This window comes from Carettochelys insculpta, chromosome 13 (genome assembly GCF_033958435.1).
Source record: "Carettochelys insculpta isolate YL-2023 chromosome 13, ASM3395843v1, whole genome shotgun sequence".
NCBI lineage: Eukaryota > Metazoa > Chordata > Testudines > Carettochelyidae > Carettochelys > Carettochelys insculpta.
Genome location: NC_134149.1, coordinates 44,061,050 through 44,078,509, shown reverse-complemented (window position 1 = coordinate 44,078,509; position 17,460 = coordinate 44,061,050). Strand labels below are relative to the sequence as shown.

At 46.1% G+C, this 17,460-nt stretch overlaps 1 protein-coding gene across 4 annotated transcripts in view; it reads left to right on the top strand.

The window, feature by feature from the left end:
• The window catches only part of ENOX2 (ecto-NOX disulfide-thiol exchanger 2), a 59,535-nt gene that overhangs the window by 17,905 nt on the left and 24,170 nt on the right, over positions 1 to 17,460 (top strand). The window contains exons 1-7 of one of the 4 annotated variants that reach the window (XM_075007479.1): positions 3,357 to 3,401; positions 4,950 to 5,060; positions 7,399 to 7,554; positions 10,015 to 10,221; positions 13,184 to 13,417; positions 15,124 to 15,336; positions 16,693 to 16,799. In XM_075007479.1, the coding sequence (XP_074863580.1) occupies positions 7,419 to 7,554; positions 10,015 to 10,221; positions 13,184 to 13,417; positions 15,124 to 15,336; positions 16,693 to 16,799 (897 nt within the window). In that variant the 5' untranslated portion in view covers positions 3,357 to 3,401; positions 4,950 to 5,060; positions 7,399 to 7,418. Of the gene's footprint in view, positions 1 to 3,266; positions 3,402 to 4,949; positions 5,061 to 7,398; positions 7,555 to 10,014; positions 10,222 to 13,183; positions 13,418 to 15,123; positions 15,337 to 16,692; positions 16,800 to 17,460 lie in introns of those variants that run through there. The other 3 variants (XM_075007477.1, XM_075007476.1, XM_075007478.1) reach the window with 3 other exon arrangements.

The following is a 17,460-nucleotide window of genomic DNA, read 5'->3' as shown; positions in this document are numbered from 1 at the left end:
AGCTGAGATAGTGATCCTTTGTGAAACGAAGTATTTATTTGTTGGGAACAAAATCATTTGAGAAGAAATAGATCTTAATGATGACAAACCAGGTGACACAAATGCCAGCTGCTTTAAACACCTCTACTGAGTCATTCCTCTCTCCACCCATCGATCCCGCAATTGAAACCCTGACTTCCTCTCCTGAGAAGGGCTTCATTCCCAGCATTGCCAGAATTGCTGTGCAACTTCAGCCTGGAGCCAGGGTATTGGATATCTGAAGCGAAGAGGTGCCTCTTCTTGTGAGAGTGCTTATCTTAATCTTCTGTGCTCCTTTCCTGCTTGTTTTTTCTCTTGGCTCCCTATTAAGCATCATGAACACATTTATGAGTCTTTTAACTTCACTTCAGTGGCCGGGTCATACACAGTGTTCATAAAACTGCAGCATTTTAGTATTGTTATATTATTAGTTACCAATTCCATACCCGTCAGTTTTGTCAACAGTGACCTTATTTTAACAACAAAAAATGCAAAGTAAAGGTTCTGGTTTACAAAGCAAATTCAAAACATTTCAAACCCTTCACAATTTAGGTCACCAGAATGACCTTAATTTGCCTGACAGCACTGTCAGCGTTCCACCTTCCCTTCTTTGTTATCCGGATAGCAGGTTTGGAAGCTGTGTTATTTCTGGATGAAAGCTTTTTCTAACCACTTTCAGTAATCATTTGAATGGCTTGAGTCATACAGTGTAAGGCTAGAAGGGACCACCAGATCCTGTAGTCTGACCTCCTATACAGTAAACCCTTGAGTTATGTGGGGGTTGTGCTCCTGCAAGCCCCATGTAACTCAAATTTTCGCGCAAGCAGGAAGAGATGGGAACCAGGCTGCTGCCTGGTTCCCAGCTCCCCTGAGGTTGCAGGAGCTGGTCAGTTTCCTGGCTCCCAGAGTGGCAGGGAGCTGGGAACCAGTGGGCAGCATGGTCCCCCTCTCTCCATAGCTGGCGTGACCCAGGAAACTGACCAGCCATGTGCTAAAAGCTTTCTCTCTGCCTTCCCACAGTGGTTCCTCTTGCAGGCTGACAGCCACAGCTTCAAGTTGTGCTTAACCTGTGTGAAAATGAGTTATGCTCAACTTGAAGTCACATGTTTGGAGGGTTTACTGTATATTACTGGCCACCAGTATCCCCCGGCACCCATGAACTGAACCTGACAACTAAAACTAGACAAAGTATCCACTCACAGGAGATTAGACTATTATGTGCAACAAGGAGGTAATAGAAGAGCCTCAGGTGTGCAGTGCCTAACCCCTGCAACAGCAGATAATTTTTGGATGTAACCTGCACCCTTGTGGCAGCTCAAAATCAGAGTTGCAGCGCTGTACTAATCTATCTTCTCCATCATCTTTTTCCAGTAGAGCGTAAAGTGGAAGACCCTGTATGTTTGGAGAAGGTCCTGGTCTTGTACAGTTAGTGAATGGAATATTGTTAACCTGAACAACAGAGGATTGACATATGGCAGGCTTCATATATGTGTATCTGTGACATGCAGTGTGACGCTTTTATCACCACATGAGTCTCTTCTGTTTATAGAGGTGCTATAATTTCATGACTTTGGCCTGGCAAGCTTCTCTAGCTTAGTTATGTGGGCTTGGTGTCTAATCATGCTGATTTACTTGCTGGCATATGGAATCTTTATGAACAGTGGGAAATGACTGCCCTCAGCATGCACTGTGCATGGTCATAAAAAGAACCACTGTGCAGTTAAGAGTAAGACCCTTTCAGCAGTGTTCTGGACAAGCTGCCCTCTGTGTAGCTCTCTCTCCTCCTTGGTCTCTTTGCTGAGGTCTGATAGGTGTCTCTTATCATGTGTTGTGCAACACACTAGCCTCATGTGACTATTTGGCTGGTTGAATGTAGCTAGTTGGCTTTGAATAATTATATTTTCGGAATAACGTGGCTAGTTTGCTGTAGCAGTAGCCACTATAGTGGCTGCTGTGTCAGAACTGATAGACACCCAGCGCTAACCCCTCAATGCTCTCCAGCTACATCTTTGGTTGTCCTTCCTTCTCCTTTAACTCATCTTAACTCGTTCTTATTCCTTTTGCTCTTGAATCACTTGACTTTAGAAACCTATCTCAAATGCCCTCTGCTCTCCCCAGTTACTGCTCTTCCTTTTAGCCAAGACTTTCGGAGCAAGTTCTCGGACTCATAGGTTTCGAGGCCAGAAGGGACCATTGTGGTCATCTAGTCTGACCTTCTGTATAACAGACCATAAAACTCTCCCAAAATAACCCGCAGAGATCTTTTTTAATCGAGATTGGATCTTTTTCTAGAATGGTTAGTGTTGAGTTTTCCGCAGTCCTTGGGAAATTGTTCCACTAGTTAATTATCCTCAATGTTTTAAAAAGTTGCACAGGTGTTCCAGTGTCAAGAGAAATAAGCTGAAAGTGGTTAATTTTTTTTCTGCTAGTATGAAACAATGTTTCCAAATTACCACAGGCTACAGCCTCAATTGCAGTATGTTGGCTTGTATCTCAGTTGAGCTTTGAGATTCCTGAGGATTTGTGTCCTGGTTTCTATGCCTCTGCCAGAAGATGAAAATGCTGCCTCCCCGGCAAAACAGCACACCTGCAAGGGCTCTGTGAGCTCCTCTAAAGAACTATAGAGGTGCTATCCCTGAAACACATGTGGATGGCACCAGTTTTTTTTCCCTTTAGAAAGTCTTTGACAGCATATGATGGTCACAGCTGCCTTCCTATGCAGCACTATGCTGGGGCTGGGATTGTCATCTCTGTTGGTGTACCCATGGTTGACAACCACTGATCTACATGTACCCATTGGGCTATGTAGAGGTCTTCCGGGGGTACAGCTCCTGGCTTTGCAGGCTACATAAAAGGCTACCGCCAAGTCACTCTGAACAAAAATATCACTCGGGCAATGACTTGTTTAGTATATAGAGTGGCACGTACACTAAGTACAAATACTAACGTTCCATTTGATTTATTTTATAATTCTATGGTAAAATGACAAAGCAATTTTTCCAGCTAGAGTGTGCTGCGATGCGCATTTTTTTTTGTCTGGTTTTGTAAGTTCATAGCAATTAAGTGAGGTGAAACTTGGGAGCACTCAAGACTGAAATCAGCCTCCTGAATGGGTTACGGCAGTCTGGATGGGTTGAGAGCCACTGAGGTAGATACTGCAGAACCTTGCATGGTAATGCTTGCTCTGTAGGGGAGCAGTCTGAGCTCCAGTTTGTGAAATGCTAGGAGTTATCAACCTCTTCTTTTAGCAGATGGTGTTAGAAATCTGAATGCAGAATCCAGTCCAATGGGCTTGCCTATGTCAGACCTCGCTGCATGGGCCACGGCAATGAACAATCTAGGCATGGCGCTGATGGGAATGTCAGGGAAGCCGCTACTGCCAGGTATGCAGTTTTACTGACACAAGGGCAAACGTGCATTTTCTAGGCGTTTACCGGAATTAATATTTAATTCTGCCTCTCAAACTCGGAGGTGATGTGAGGACGGAGTCTAAACTGTGCTGATGTTGACAAAATGAATTTTGTTGAATTGCTGCCCTAGGAGGTGCATGGCTGGATAAAGCTGAGGAAAATTAAACTAGTCCACAGCAACCAGTTATCAGCTGTATGAGGAAAAGCTACAGGTGGCTGGCATCCATCCCAGCTGAGGCACTGGCTTTTGAGGCTGCCAGACAGTCTTCCACAAAATAAAAAACTGGTTCGCTAAGGCTAGAGAAGCACATGAAATGCTGCCATCTTGTGGCCAGAGAACACAGGTGGCCCATCATTCAGAAGAGCAGAATTACCTAAAATTAGGCAGTAACAGAGAGGGAGCCGTGCTAGTCTATACGCTATCAAAACAAAAAGCAGTCAAGTAGCACTTCAAAGACTAGCAGAATAGTTTATTAGATGAGCTTTCGTGGGACAGACCCACTTCTTCAGACCATAGCCAGACCAGAACAGACTCCATATTTAAGACACAGAGAACCAAAAACAGTAAGCAAGGAGGACAAATCAGAAAAAGATAATCAAGGTGAGCAAATCAGAGAGTGCAAGGGTGGGCGGGGAGGAGGTCAAGAATTAGATTAAGCCAAGTATGCAGACAAGCCCCTACAGTGACTAAGAAAGTTCCCGACCCGGTTTAAACCACGTGTTAATGTGCTGAATTTGAATATAAACAGCCGAGCTGGCTTTTATATTCAAATTCAGCACATTAACACGTGGTTTAAACCGGGTCGGGAACTTTCTTATTCACTGTAGGGGCTCGTCTGCATACTTGGCTTAATCTAATTCTTGACCTCCTCCCCGCCCACCCTTGCACTCTCTGATTTGCTCACCTTGATTATCTTTTTCTGATTTGTCCTCCTTGCTTACTGTTTTTGGTTCTCTGTGTCTTAAATATGGAGTCTGTTCTGGTCTGGCTATGGTCTGAAGAAGTGGGTCTGTCCCACGAAAGCTCACCTAATAAACTATTTTGCTAGTCTTTAAAGTGCTACTTGACTGCTTTTTGTTCTAAAATTAGGCAGGTTGTGTTGAAAACCACCACCCCACAGGGAACAAACCGAACACCCATATATCCTCTAACTTGTTAAGTTCATTCTATCAGTATACATCCAAGACCTCATGGGCTCTGCAAGAAGCTGGTACTATATTTTACAGTCTAATTCTGGGACTTTGCAGCACTCTATTGGTTGTTAAAGTGACGATGCAGTGAGTTATCTGTGAATGTGAATAATGCATTCAGGCCCCTGTGGTGTTTTACTTGATATTCCATCGGGTGCATTTCTGGTAATGATATTGATGATGCAGTACTTCTCAGAGGACAGAGTGGGGACTTTGATACATGGGGCACAGTTTGAGATTGAGAGACAGGAATTGTGGCTGGAAATTTGTCTTCCAAAATCGCCAGCAGTGCAATAATTACAACACAGATATTTACCTTGTCATGTTTAGGTTTCCAGCTTACAGTCCTATTGAATTGAATGGCACAGTTCCCCCTCTGAGGGCTGCAGGTCCAGGCTGGCAACAGACTCAGGAAGAGCACACTGCACTGGTTACACTTTGGTCATTTTTTCAGGTTTCCTTTGCTGTTGTTTTAAAATGATATTCTTCAGGTGAAATATCCACACTTTGTTACATCAGTCCTGGTCCACTGTTCTCCTGCTGTTCCATCGTGAACTCCCTCCACAAAGCTGTGTAGGTGCACCTGCATTCACCTCTCTCTCCAGCAGAGCCTACCTAAATGGGCACATTAGCTGGTTGTCACAAGGGCTGGAACAGGATTTGAGACAAGATCCTCAAGATAAGACATGCAGGCAGTCTGATGCCGTGCTGTGAGAGCATTCTGTTATCACTGCACAGAGTGGGAATAGAGGAGAATCACTAGTGAATTTCTTTGGTGCACTATATGAAGCCTTCACGTTGTCTGTCAGTTTCCTTTCTGCTATTTTCCTGTCTGCAAACACTGCGCTTTAACAGCCCCATGTTTCTGAGGTGGCTATTACAATAACTTCCCTGCACAGCTTCTGGAGGAAGGTAGCAGTTCAGATGTTGTACCTGCAGCATGTGTGTCTGGGGCAGGTAGGACAGAAACATTTTCTAAGGTGTGCATGAGAAGACAAAGCTTTTTTCCAACTCAGGGTTCTGTCAGTGCTCCTCAGAACCTTCTGAGCTTTGCTTTTGGACTTGGGTCCCAGCAAGTCAATTCCAGCCTTGGCAACCCCAGTTGTGACCCATATTGGGGTCCCAACCAATGTTCCCTCTGATCTTTTCCATCCATATGTAGAATAAAATCTTTCTGTGCACTGAGGCATATGCAAGCATGCACCCTTCATATAAAATAAAACCTAGCTATGGGCACTCTGCTAGTCAGTCCGACGTATTTGAATCTCTCTTGAATGGCTGCACAAGCACACAGCTCACAGGGAACGCTTGTCCCAACCCACAGTTTGAGAACTGATGGTCTATGGTATAGGTTGAAATAGTATCTACACATTGTATTTTGGAGGCCATCTCTTTCCCCTGGGCTTTATTGTATGTATTATACTCAGGTCAGTACAGGCCTTTGCTGTCTGTTGGTTGACTTTAAACAGTAGAACCGCAGAATTATGAGCTGAGTGATCAACTACACATGTCCTTTGAAACCAGTATGGAATCTGGCAAGAGCCAAAACACACGAAACAAATGGAAGACCATACTGTGATAAACATAAGCTAATAAAGTTTAAAAAAGATTGACAAAGTAAAGAAACTGTTCAGAACTTGTTTCATTTAAATTAAGATGGTTAAAACCAGCTTTTTTCCCCATGCACAATGAAATTTCAAAACTGAATTAATCAGTGTTTATTTGTAGTATTTTGAAAGAACAGCCATAATGTTTTGTTCAGCATGATGAATACCCTCCATTTCTGAGGTGTTTGAGACTCTGTGGTTCTAATGAATATTTTGTTTTACTTCACCATTTGGAATCTGTCTCAGGTTGATATACCCAAGAAGGGGGAGGTGATTATAGTGGAAAAGGGGCAAGTGGATTATTGATATGCGCACTTGCTAGCGAAAATTGAATTTGCTCTTCCTAGTTAGACCCACTCCCTTTTCATAATATGCTCCTTAACAATGATAGGCTGTGACACTGGGTCCCCCTCTGCATCTGTATTAGAGTGTCCTGGGGGTTGGAACAAAACCCAGTACTGGGTGGAACTTTTTGGCTGCAGAATGGCCAGTCTCAATGAAGAGTGGGGAGAAGCTTCAGCCACCAGTTCCTCACACTGTTGAAAGGGTCCTTGGTTTGTGTTGCAGTAAAACAGATGGACTCTGACGCTTTCAAGTAGAAGAAATAAGTGCTCAGTGTAGTAATGAGAGGAAGTGCTGTTTTCAATATCTTTGTGTTAGCCTGGAATCAGTTTTTCTTGGCTGTATCTTCCCGTGTGTGGATATGAAATAAATTAATCGTCTATTTTGACTATTAATTCATAATATGCCACATCATATTACGATTTGACTTGATACAATATGACAAAACTGATTTAAAATTGACATGCCATGAAATGTACAAATAACATAAACATGAAAAAATAATGCATCTCAAAACGTTTGTTTTGAAATGTTTTGTTTAATAAAATTCCATTTTGGGGAAAAACGAAATGTAGAGATTTTTTTCAGAAAAAAGGTCATTGCAGTTAATTGGGTTTCATAAAATTTTTCAGTGTTGCAGAAATGGCATTTTCTGATTTGAAAAAAACAGCTTTGGTAACATTTCCCAACTATTTCTAATTGTGAGTTTCTCCCTCTTCAGTTAAATCAAAGCCCCAGATTATAACAGCCAGGTCAGTACTGTTCTTTGCTGTCTGTTGGTATCCCAGATCGCTAAAAAATACTGTCTTCCTCGTTCTCCCCTGTTTCAGACTTTGATCCTGCCCTTGGAATGATGACGGGAATCCCACCGGTCAACCCCATGATGCCTGGCTTGGGCATAGTTCCACCACCCATTCCTCCGGACATGCCAGCAGTGAAGGAGATTATTCACTGCAAAAGCTGCACTCTTTTTCCACCAAACCCAAGTAAGTGTCTCCTCACATTCTGGTGCTTCACCCTTGTGAGCTGGAGCATCAGCAGGAATCTTTCATTCCTCTTTCACAATAAGGATCCAGAAACCACAAGAGAGTGGGATTCCTTGAGAAGCATATGGGAGCCTGTTCCCTGATACCAGCCTGATAACAACCCAGCACAGCTTGCTTAAGGTGTCCTGTTAGGGGCCCATTGACATAAAGCAGGTCATAAGGCAGTATCATAGGCAGGCCCTAACCTCTTGTCATTGAATGTTTATCATTTCACGGGGTCTTTACAACCAGACAGAGTTAAGGCTTTTTCAGTAATAAGCCTGCTAATTGGTGGGAATTGGAGTGCATCCCTGCCCTGTGCCTGTCGTGGGCCTAAACTCTCTGGTGTGATTTCCTGCATACCAAGGTGGGTCACAAAGGTGGGAAGATTCTGGAGCAATGGTACAGAAAGGCAGCTTACAGCTAGGCTTTTGTTTTAGAGCCTAGCTAGTGGGAGGCTGAAAAGAGAGTGCTGGATGGTGATCCATGATTCAGTAGTGTAATGAACTCTGCAAGGAGCGTGAATGGAGTGAGGGAGCCAAGCTTGGTGTAGCGTGTGCTTATAACAGGTTGTCAGTAAGAGAGGAACGAAAGGGAGTCCAGGGCAGGAAGATTAGCACACAGAGAAGCAGATGACCAGGAGTCTGTAAAATCTTTCTCCACTCCCAAGTCTGTTTGGGGGCTGGTAGCAGAGCCCAGACCCAGCCACTGCACTGGGTACCAGCTGTGGGCCTTCCAGCTTTATAAGCAGGATCATTTTTCTCAACTCTGACGGTGCCCTCACCTTCCTACGCTCCCTTGGGGGTCTGCAGCTTCTCCAGCCAGTTCTCTTCCCTTTGGAGTGGGGAAGAACTTATAAAAACTGCTCTGCTTCCCAGCCCCCTTAGCCCCCCACGTGCTGTGGGGCTGCCAGTCAGCGGAAGTGGCAGTGCCTGTGTTAACTCTCTGGTTGCTGTGCCACTGTGGGATACACGCACTTCACGACTGTCCTCGAAAGCGGGTGTGTGCTGCCCCTCGGGACAGAATCAAACAGGCAGGGGAGATGTGCAAGAGTCATCCAGCCTAGAAACACCAGTGGGAGCAGGAGCTGATCTTCTGAGAGCAGTTTTCACACTGAGCATCAGCTTCTCATAACCCCTGGTTAGGCACAGAAATCTACTGCACTACTATAGATTGGACCTTCCTGGTCTGGCAGCCTCAGGACCTGATGAGTCCTGAAGGAGGGAATTTGCTGGGCCAGGGGAGGTTCTCTATCACTGACTCCACATATGGCACCTGCTGTGGCCCCCAGCTTTGGTTGCGCTGCCACACGCTGGCTCCAGCTTTGGCCCTGCTGCCACATGCTGGCCCTGGCTGGGCTGTTGGCCCCAGCCCTGCTGCTGCTGGATGCCGACTTCCTGCCGCTGGGCTCTCTGGTCCAGGAAAATCTATGGTTCTGCTTTAGGAAAGTTCAATCTGTAGCTCTCTGGAGAGTGCAGTCAGGCCTCCCTGTTTAGGGCTATATATGTCATCGTTATCCACTCACCAGCGTGGTGTCCGAGAGATGCTCCTGTTCCTACTCAGCACATGCCCTCACAGCACAGTTCTCCTTTTTTAAAGACATAGGTTAGTTCAGCGGGAATTCCTCTCGGAAAGTCCTGTGGCCTGTGCTGTGCAGAAGATTAGAGCAGATTATCACAGCGCTCCTGTCTGGCTTCACACTCTGTGAATCCTGGTCACTTTATAAAAGTCCAGGCAGACTGTTATAATGCCAGAGCTTCAGGACCAGTCCCCGGCAAGCAGCTGTGGTTCTGAGTTTTCCAAATGTGAAAAAAGATGATTCTCAGTACCTAATAATTTTTCCCCTCATGAAATCTGTGTGAAGTGAGGTACATGGCTGTGCACCCGTGGTTGGGATTGGAGCTGGGACTGTATGGCCCTGCCCTGCAGCTGCAGCCAGATTCAGAAACAGCTGTGTGGCCCGCTGTGGCTTGAGCCCTTCCCTATGACTGTGGTAGCTGGAGCTGTGCCCTCAGCACAGTGGCCTGTCAGTCCTATCTCCTCTCCAAGCCCCACAGGACTCTAGCTGTCACCTCTCTCCTCTGCCTAGGCCTGCACTCCGGTTATTTTTGGTGAAATCACAGCTCAGGGCTCCTGTGAACTTTAGTTTGATGCTTGTGACCTGTCTGTGACTTCTACTAAAAATAACTGAGCCAAAAGCTTAGCTTTATTCTAGGCTCTGAAAGTCCAGGATATGCAAGATGTCGAACAAGTTCTGCTTGGTAGGCCCTGGTGAATGCCAGTACTCAGTCAAGTGACATCTGCTGGGACTAGGCACTAGTCAAAAGAAGGTGGTGGTGGGCTCTGAGGGGTGATAAGTGGATGACTGAAGCACTTGTTGACATTCTCTCTACCTCCTGTTTAACCCCTTTCCATGTGCAGATCTTCCTCCTCCTGCAACAAGGGAGAGACCCCCTGGGTGCAAAACAGTGTTTGTAGGAGGACTACCAGAAAACGGGACCGAGCAGATCATTGTGGAGGTTTTTGAGCAGTGTGGAGAGATCATCGCTATTCGGAAGAGTAAAAAGAACTTTTGCCACATCCGCTTTGCTGAGGAGTTCATGGTGGACAAGGCGCTCTATCTCTCGGGTAGGCATGCCTTTGCTTTGGGCGCTGGTTTTGGAAACCGGGCTGGAGAAAAGTTGTTTGTGTGTAGTTATACGTGGGTTAGTTTGCCTTATTGCTGTCCCGAGAGGCATTTCCTCCTCTTCCCTGTAGTTATTTCGCTCTCTGCTCTGGAGTTTGATGCCCTTCTGCTGGTTTAAATGTCTGGAAGTGTGCCTCCTTGTGTTTTGTTCCTCACAAAACTCTGCAGCTTATCAGCACGAGGTGAGGAACTGGCAGAGAACTCCTCCCCCACGTCCTGTGCTTTAATGTCCCCCTGGGTCTGTTCCGGCAGAGTCCCCAGAAGATATCGGGACATTGAACACGTCAGGTAAGGGAGCCATTGAATGGGTCCCTGGGCTTCATCAATGTCTTTCCAATTACTCAGTGCTCCAGCAGCACAGAGCATTCATCCTAGCACACTTGGATCTTCTGGAGCAATGTTTTTCTACCTGCGGCCCAGTCAGCATGCAGCTGGGGCTCATGTGACAGTCTCAAGGACACACAAGTAGCATGTTGCCTGGATGTGGCCCACGTAACACAGAGAGCCACATATGTGACTCCCAGTGGAAATAGGTTGAGACGTGCTGGCTTGGAGACGTCACTCCTGCCTCCTTTGGTGTTTTTTGTTTGGCAATCCACGCACATCTTTGCAGTTAGCTTTCCTGATCTCAGGAGTTACTGGAAAGTTCCCCTTTGCTTGCTGGACTCCATTTGATGAAGTTTCTCCCCTTACCATTCCCAGCTTTACCATTAGGAATTACACAAAGCCCCTTTGAATGTATTGCATCCGCAAACCTCCATCACTGGGATGCACAGAGTTTGATGCACTAGACTCGGAGCCATCTGCACAGCAGTGAACCCTAGCTGTGACGCATGCATGCACTGAATTGACTGTGAATGGGCATAAAAGCGGACACCAGCTAGAAAATACCTCTGCTACATTTCCCTGCTTGTGGGCAGCAGGACCTCAGCTCCATCTAAATGTTCTTTGTTTTCTGACTTCCCCTCGTTTTACTGTGAGATGTTTAAATTGTAGCTGGTTGGTGGTTTCTCAGCTCACTGCGTGACGGTGGGTGTGCATAACAGGGCAGGTTGATAGCTCGTGGCACCACCACCACTTGTGTTCAGGGCCCTGAGGCCTTGTTTCTTAGGGCAGCTGTCTCTTTGCAACTGAGAGCAACACCAAGACGTTTTTTCCATGTAATGCTGGCTCTGTAAAGCTTAAAATTCCTGACAGACTGCCATGCAAGATGCTTGAAATGCCTTAGAGCATGTCTCCCAGCAAGCCACATCCTGATGGTTTGCTGTGCATTTCTTGTGAGTTGCAGCTGCACCTAAAGTCTTTTGTGAGTTGTCCAGCCTGACCTTCATTTCATCATATTCCAGAAACATAAGGTCACTTCCTGTCCCCAGTGAAAGTTCCCTCTTAAAATAGCTTTGTTTTCCTTTGAATCAGCCTACTAATGGCTTAAATGGGTCAGTTACACCATTGGCCAGGGTGCTGTATCTGCTGGGCTTCACAGCTGTTCCGCAAAAGCCAAAGCAACCCTAGCAACTGAAGGAAGAGCTCCTATCAAGACCCTGCTTCAGATGGTGCTTGGAGCTCTGCTCCTGCTCTCAAACTTGGCACTGACTTTGAGCCTTGTCCTGGAGAGCCGTATTTGTCTCTGTTTCTTTGAGGTTTGCTCGTCAGCCCTCTTCCTGCTCACTGTTTGTCCACCAGAGAAGACTCAGAGAGATGATCCATGAAAGGGACAGGCAGGTTCCATAGCAGTGTTAGAGACTGTGCTCCACCTTTTCTAATCTTCCCGGTCTCCTCCACAGTCCGTTGGTGGTGTCTGTAACGTCTCCTGTTTGGAGAGAATGGTGCGAAAGATGCGTATGAATAGAACTCCAAGCAGCAGCTGTGGCAGGGACTTGATGCAGAGGTCTGCTCAGACCTACTTTTATGGTAGTTGCCGAAGATCAGGCTCTGATGCAGGGTATCCCTCACAGGGCAGGATGTTTGTGAGGGACTCAAACCCAACCTGCAAGCACCGAGTCCTTTTCAGATCTCACTTGACCCAAATCTGTCACTTTTCCCAGAATTTGTCAGAGCTGCCACCATCAACATCTGGTGGGGTTTCCTGCTGCACACGCCTCAGGCCTGGGGTCCATCTCGACCTGCCTATGGCATTGGCTTGGTAGCAGGGACTGCGTGTCCTGTTGCTTCACCACGCTGTGTGCTGCAGAGTGAGAGGCTCTGTGCTTATCGGTATGCTCACGGTGGAGCATGCGCCAGGCAATGAGATGGCAGCGGCCAGCAGGAGCAGTGCTCGCAGCTGTGGCTGCACCCATACCAGGGGCAAGAAGACGTGATCGGAGACAACCTCACTGGACCCATGCTGGAGTGTGTCAGGCTGTTTTCAGCCCTAACTTGAACTCAACTCTTGTAGTCAGTCCCCGTCCAGTTGCAAGTCTCCATTTGTTTGTGCACGCTACTAGAAGGCTGTGTGACGGACCCATGGGGGTTTCTGGATGCTCTGTGCAATCTCCGTGCGTGCTCAGTCCCATGCTCCTGGGCTAATGCGCGTTGCTTTGGATAAGGCATGTACAAGTGCCCAGAGAGGGAGAGGAGGTTGTTAAATTCTGCCTAGCAGACAGTGCCAGTTGAAGTGACATTGACAGCAGCAAACCCGTAAAGATCACTCAACCTGCTGCTGTCCCCGTGTCTCTCTGGCAAGAGAAACTCCAGACGCATTGTGTCCTATACAGTAACAGTGGCACCCTTGGCCCCCCACCCCCATCAGTGGGTCTGCACGGTAAGTAACCCCTGCTGTTGGTTGATTGGGTAGCTTTGTGGAGCCAGCAGGCGGGCTCTGGCGTGCTGTGTGAGCCAGAAGCACAGTCACTAAGCGGGCTAGTTATTCTGCAAACTCTTAGACTGTTTTGTCGTGACACTTAGGTTATCGCATCAGACTAGGCTCCAGCACTGACAAAAAGGATACTGGCCGGCTCCATGTGGATTTCGCTCAGGCACGGGATGACCTGTACGAGTGGGAGTGCAAGCAGCGGATGCTGGCGCGAGAAGAGCGTCATCGCAGAAGAATGGAGGAGGAGAGGTTCTGCCCTCCCTCTCCACCCCCTGTTGTCCACTACTCTGACCACGAGTGCAGCATTGTTGCTGAAAAGCTGAAAGGTTTGTCGTTCTGCAGGCGGCCTGTTTTCCCTGGCTAATGCCAGTGGTTTCCTTTAATAAACTGAATAATACCACCCCCAGATGCCCTGTTGTGGCGTGCTGACCTCTGCGTGGCAGAGCTGGTAATGCAGGTTAACTAGGCTGCACCTGGGAAGAAGCCAGGGATTGGAAGAAGTAGGAAGGAGTCCAGGGGAAGAGCAACTTGGTCTGAGAGTGAGCAGCTCATCGCTGCTAGGGATCATTAGGTCCCCAAACTGGAAACTAGAATAGTCCCACCTATCTAGGTTGCCCTGTCAGCCGCGGGAAGAACTAATTCTTCTTTATTACGTAATTTTGTGATTGCCACATTCTCTCCCTTCATATGATCAGCAAAGCACTGGTGACACCTATACCTCACACTCCCAACGGCATTCCAGTCCATACCAGTAGATTACAGATTTGCCAGACTCCCACCATTAGTGCTGACGTTTCCCATGACTGTCCAAAGGTTGGGTTCATGTGGAAAGTTTGAGCAAAGCTGGCTCAGCAAACTTGGAGATTGAGATGGTGATGAACTTCACATACCTGTAAGGAAGTAAAAGAGAAGCAGCACCAGCTCCTTGACGTAAGAATGGCCATCTGGTGCAGACCAAGGGTCCATCAAGCCCAGAATCCTGTCACCTGCGAGTGGCCAGTGCAAAGTGCCCTTAGAGGGAATGAACTGAGGGGATGAGTTGCCTAGGGAGGTGGTGGAATCTCTATCCTTACAGGTTTTGAAGGCCAGCCTTCACAAAGCCCTGGCTGGGACGATTTAGTTAGGATTGATACTTTGAATAAGGGGTTGGATTAGAGATCTTCTGAGGTCTTCACTGGCCATGGTATCCTGTGATTCTATGAACAGGACAAGTGATCTGTCCCGTTTCCCTTTCCTAGCTTCTGGCAGACAGAGACTAGGGACAGCATACCTGCCCGTTCCAGCCAATAGCCATTGATGGACCTGTGCTTCATGAATTTATCCAGTTTTTTGAACCCTGTTTTAGTTTTGGCCTTCACAACAACCTCTGGCAAGGAGTTCGACTGGTTGACTGTGCATTGTGTGAGGAAATATTTCCTTTTTGTTTGTTTTTAAACTTGCTGCCTGTTAATTTCATTTGGTGACTTTAGTTCTTGTGTTAAGGAAGTTCTGTTTACTCCTCATATCTTTCTCTACGCCAGTCATGGTTTTATAGACGGCAGTCATGCCCCCCACCCCTTAGTTATTTCTTTTTCCAAGTTAGATAGTATTGCAGCAACTACTGTTTTTGTCTTGATTTCTCTGCAGCCTGAGGGAGGTTTAAAATGACTACTTCTGAGCACAATTCAGATGATAATTTTAAAACAGGTTAGGCCTGAGGCCTAATGCAATGCATTTAACCTTTAAAATATGATCATGATTGGAGAACATTTAAAAATCATAGTAAATAGCCAGATTCAAAAATGATCAAAAACAGTGAAACCATAAAACCTCTTAGACAACCTTTTGCAAAGCATGCTTTCCATAAGAGAAGTTCTGGCAGCCCCTGTGCATTTGGTATTTGACTGAAAGCTGGCTATGTTGTGTTATGAGGAATTGACTTCCACTAGACTAAGCAAAGAGTTTAGTGCTGACTGCTGGGGAGGTGACCGCTCAACAGCTGTGCCCCTGTGCTCTGCCAATTTCATTCTAAAGATTTTCTGTTTTCACCCAGATGAGTCTAAGTTTTTGGAAGCAGTGCAGACCTTGGTGACCTGGATAGAACGAGGGGAAGTGAACAGGCGGAGTGCAAACAACTTCTACTCCATGATCCAGTCGGCTAACAGCCACGTTCGCAGATTGATGAATGAGAAAGCTGCTCACGAAAAGGAGATGGAGGAAGCTAAGGAGAAGTTTAAGCTTGCTCTCGCGGGGATTCTAGTTCAGTGTGAGTACTGTTTCAGCACTGAACATCATATTACCAGATAGGAGCAGTTTCTGGGAGACTTTTGTTTTGAAAGGGTGCAGCCAATACAGCAAGACCTCAGCAAAATAATCACCATGGCTGGACAAATACAGTTTTAATTTACAGATATCTGTCATTTACCTCCATGTGTTTTGTGGAGTAAACAATTTATGCAGGAGGGAGTGAACCTCTCATTAGTTCTCTCAAATACATCCTGTTAATTAAGCTAGTCTAGCAATACCCAACATTCTGCACCTTTATGTGCAGTCAAGGTAAGTCCCTAGCAGACCAGTGCCTCCGTGCAGTGTTCAGGACTGAATCACCAAAGGTAGGATGTAATGGAATGTTTTCAAAGCCCTGTGTTGTGGGAAGAGGCTCCATAAATTGGAGATTAAATTAATTTCTGATGGTGAGGCAGGAACAAATTTTAAACCAGTGCCTTTTGCATTTGATTTTCTTTTCATGCTTAATCTTATGTAATCTTCATTCAGATTTTTTTCTGAATCCAGGAGAAGCAGTATTTACTGTAGAGTACGTAGTAATCAAGACAGCTGGAAGTATTGTGTAATTAATCATTCTGACACTCCCATTAGTATTACCATAGCTGTACTAGTAATTCTAAACATTGAGTGCACAGAACTTTGTTTGGTAAGAATTATACCCATTACAGCAGGCCAAGTATGCAAAGACAGGCCTAGCAATGCTGCTTGTTGTGTGGTGAATTCTGTCCCTTTGCAGAGGGAGATGACATAGGTCCTTTAAAAACTGTTCCAAAATTGGTGGAAAACATATTTTGAAAGAATGACTCCGGAGCCCTGGTTTGACAGGTGAGTTCCCAGGGAAAGGAGAGAGCTCCTGGTTTTGCTGCCCTGTGGAAGAGGTTCCTATCCTGTGCTTATGTGGGTGGTATATTATAATGCCCAGGTCATGTCTCGCTGCTTTGGGATTGAAACAATGGAACAGAAGAACATCCATAATGCCAGCTACACTGTCCTTCCATTCGAAAGAGTTCAAGACCCTCTTCTGCTGGATTCCTGGGAAATTCCATTTGAATTGTTGGCTCCACTTCTCCCTGTCTCACTTTTGTTCTGTTACGTGACTCTGGCTTCCCCATTTGTTAATAATTTTGATAAACACTTGGGCTCTGGTCTTCTGGAGTCCACTCTTTCCCTTCTAGGCGCTGAGCCCTCCTGAGCATGGCCTCAGCACGGTACAGTGTTGTAACAAAAGATTAGCCAAACCACCTGCCTGATACCGCTCTTTTACTCCTTTGCTCCTCTTGTTCGCATTCTCTGGATGATACTCTGCCCCGATTTGACTGCTGATTTCACACTACAGTTGAGCAGATAGTGGCTGTGTACCATTCCGCCTCCAAACAAAAGGCTTGGGACCATTTCACGAAAGCTCAGCGTAAGAACATCAGCGTGTGGTGCAAACAAGCCGAGGTTGGTAATTTTTTCTTGTGTTAGATCCTGCAGATTACAGTCTCTTTCTTAACAGGCTATTGATTTTAAGCTCAGCCGGACACTTGGTAGCGCTGTATTCACATGGGCAGAAACAACTTTAAAGAATGGGGCAAGTGGGGCCTTACTGCTACAACAAAGGTAATTAGAGTTCCTTTGGGGTGTCTGGTTGGAGCAAGATGCTGCATGTGCAAACACAGCCCTGGTGGCGGTAACTGCTGCTCTGTAATCTGTTTGGTATTCTTTACAACAATAACTATTGGGCTGCCATTTCTGTTGTGATATTAGGGCTGTAGGATTTTCTGCACTAGTGTGGAAACTGAGGCTTCATCTCAGAAGGAATCTTAAAAGGTCCACATAGTCCTTTATCTAATCCTTATTGCAGTCTTTGGTGGTTCAGAGTTTAAAGCTGGGCAGAATCCAGCAGGTGCTGGGAATAGACAGAATGGTGATGATTTGATGGTTGCCTGTTTTGATTCATTCTCTGTGAAGCAGCTGTCATTGAAGACAGAATACCTGCTAGATGGACCTTTTAATACTGTCTTATGACAGTCTTGTCTATACTTCTGTTTCTGTTGGTGAAACTCAGTGGTCTCAATCTGTTTTTTGTTTGGACTGTAAGTTGAACATTCCCCCAACACCT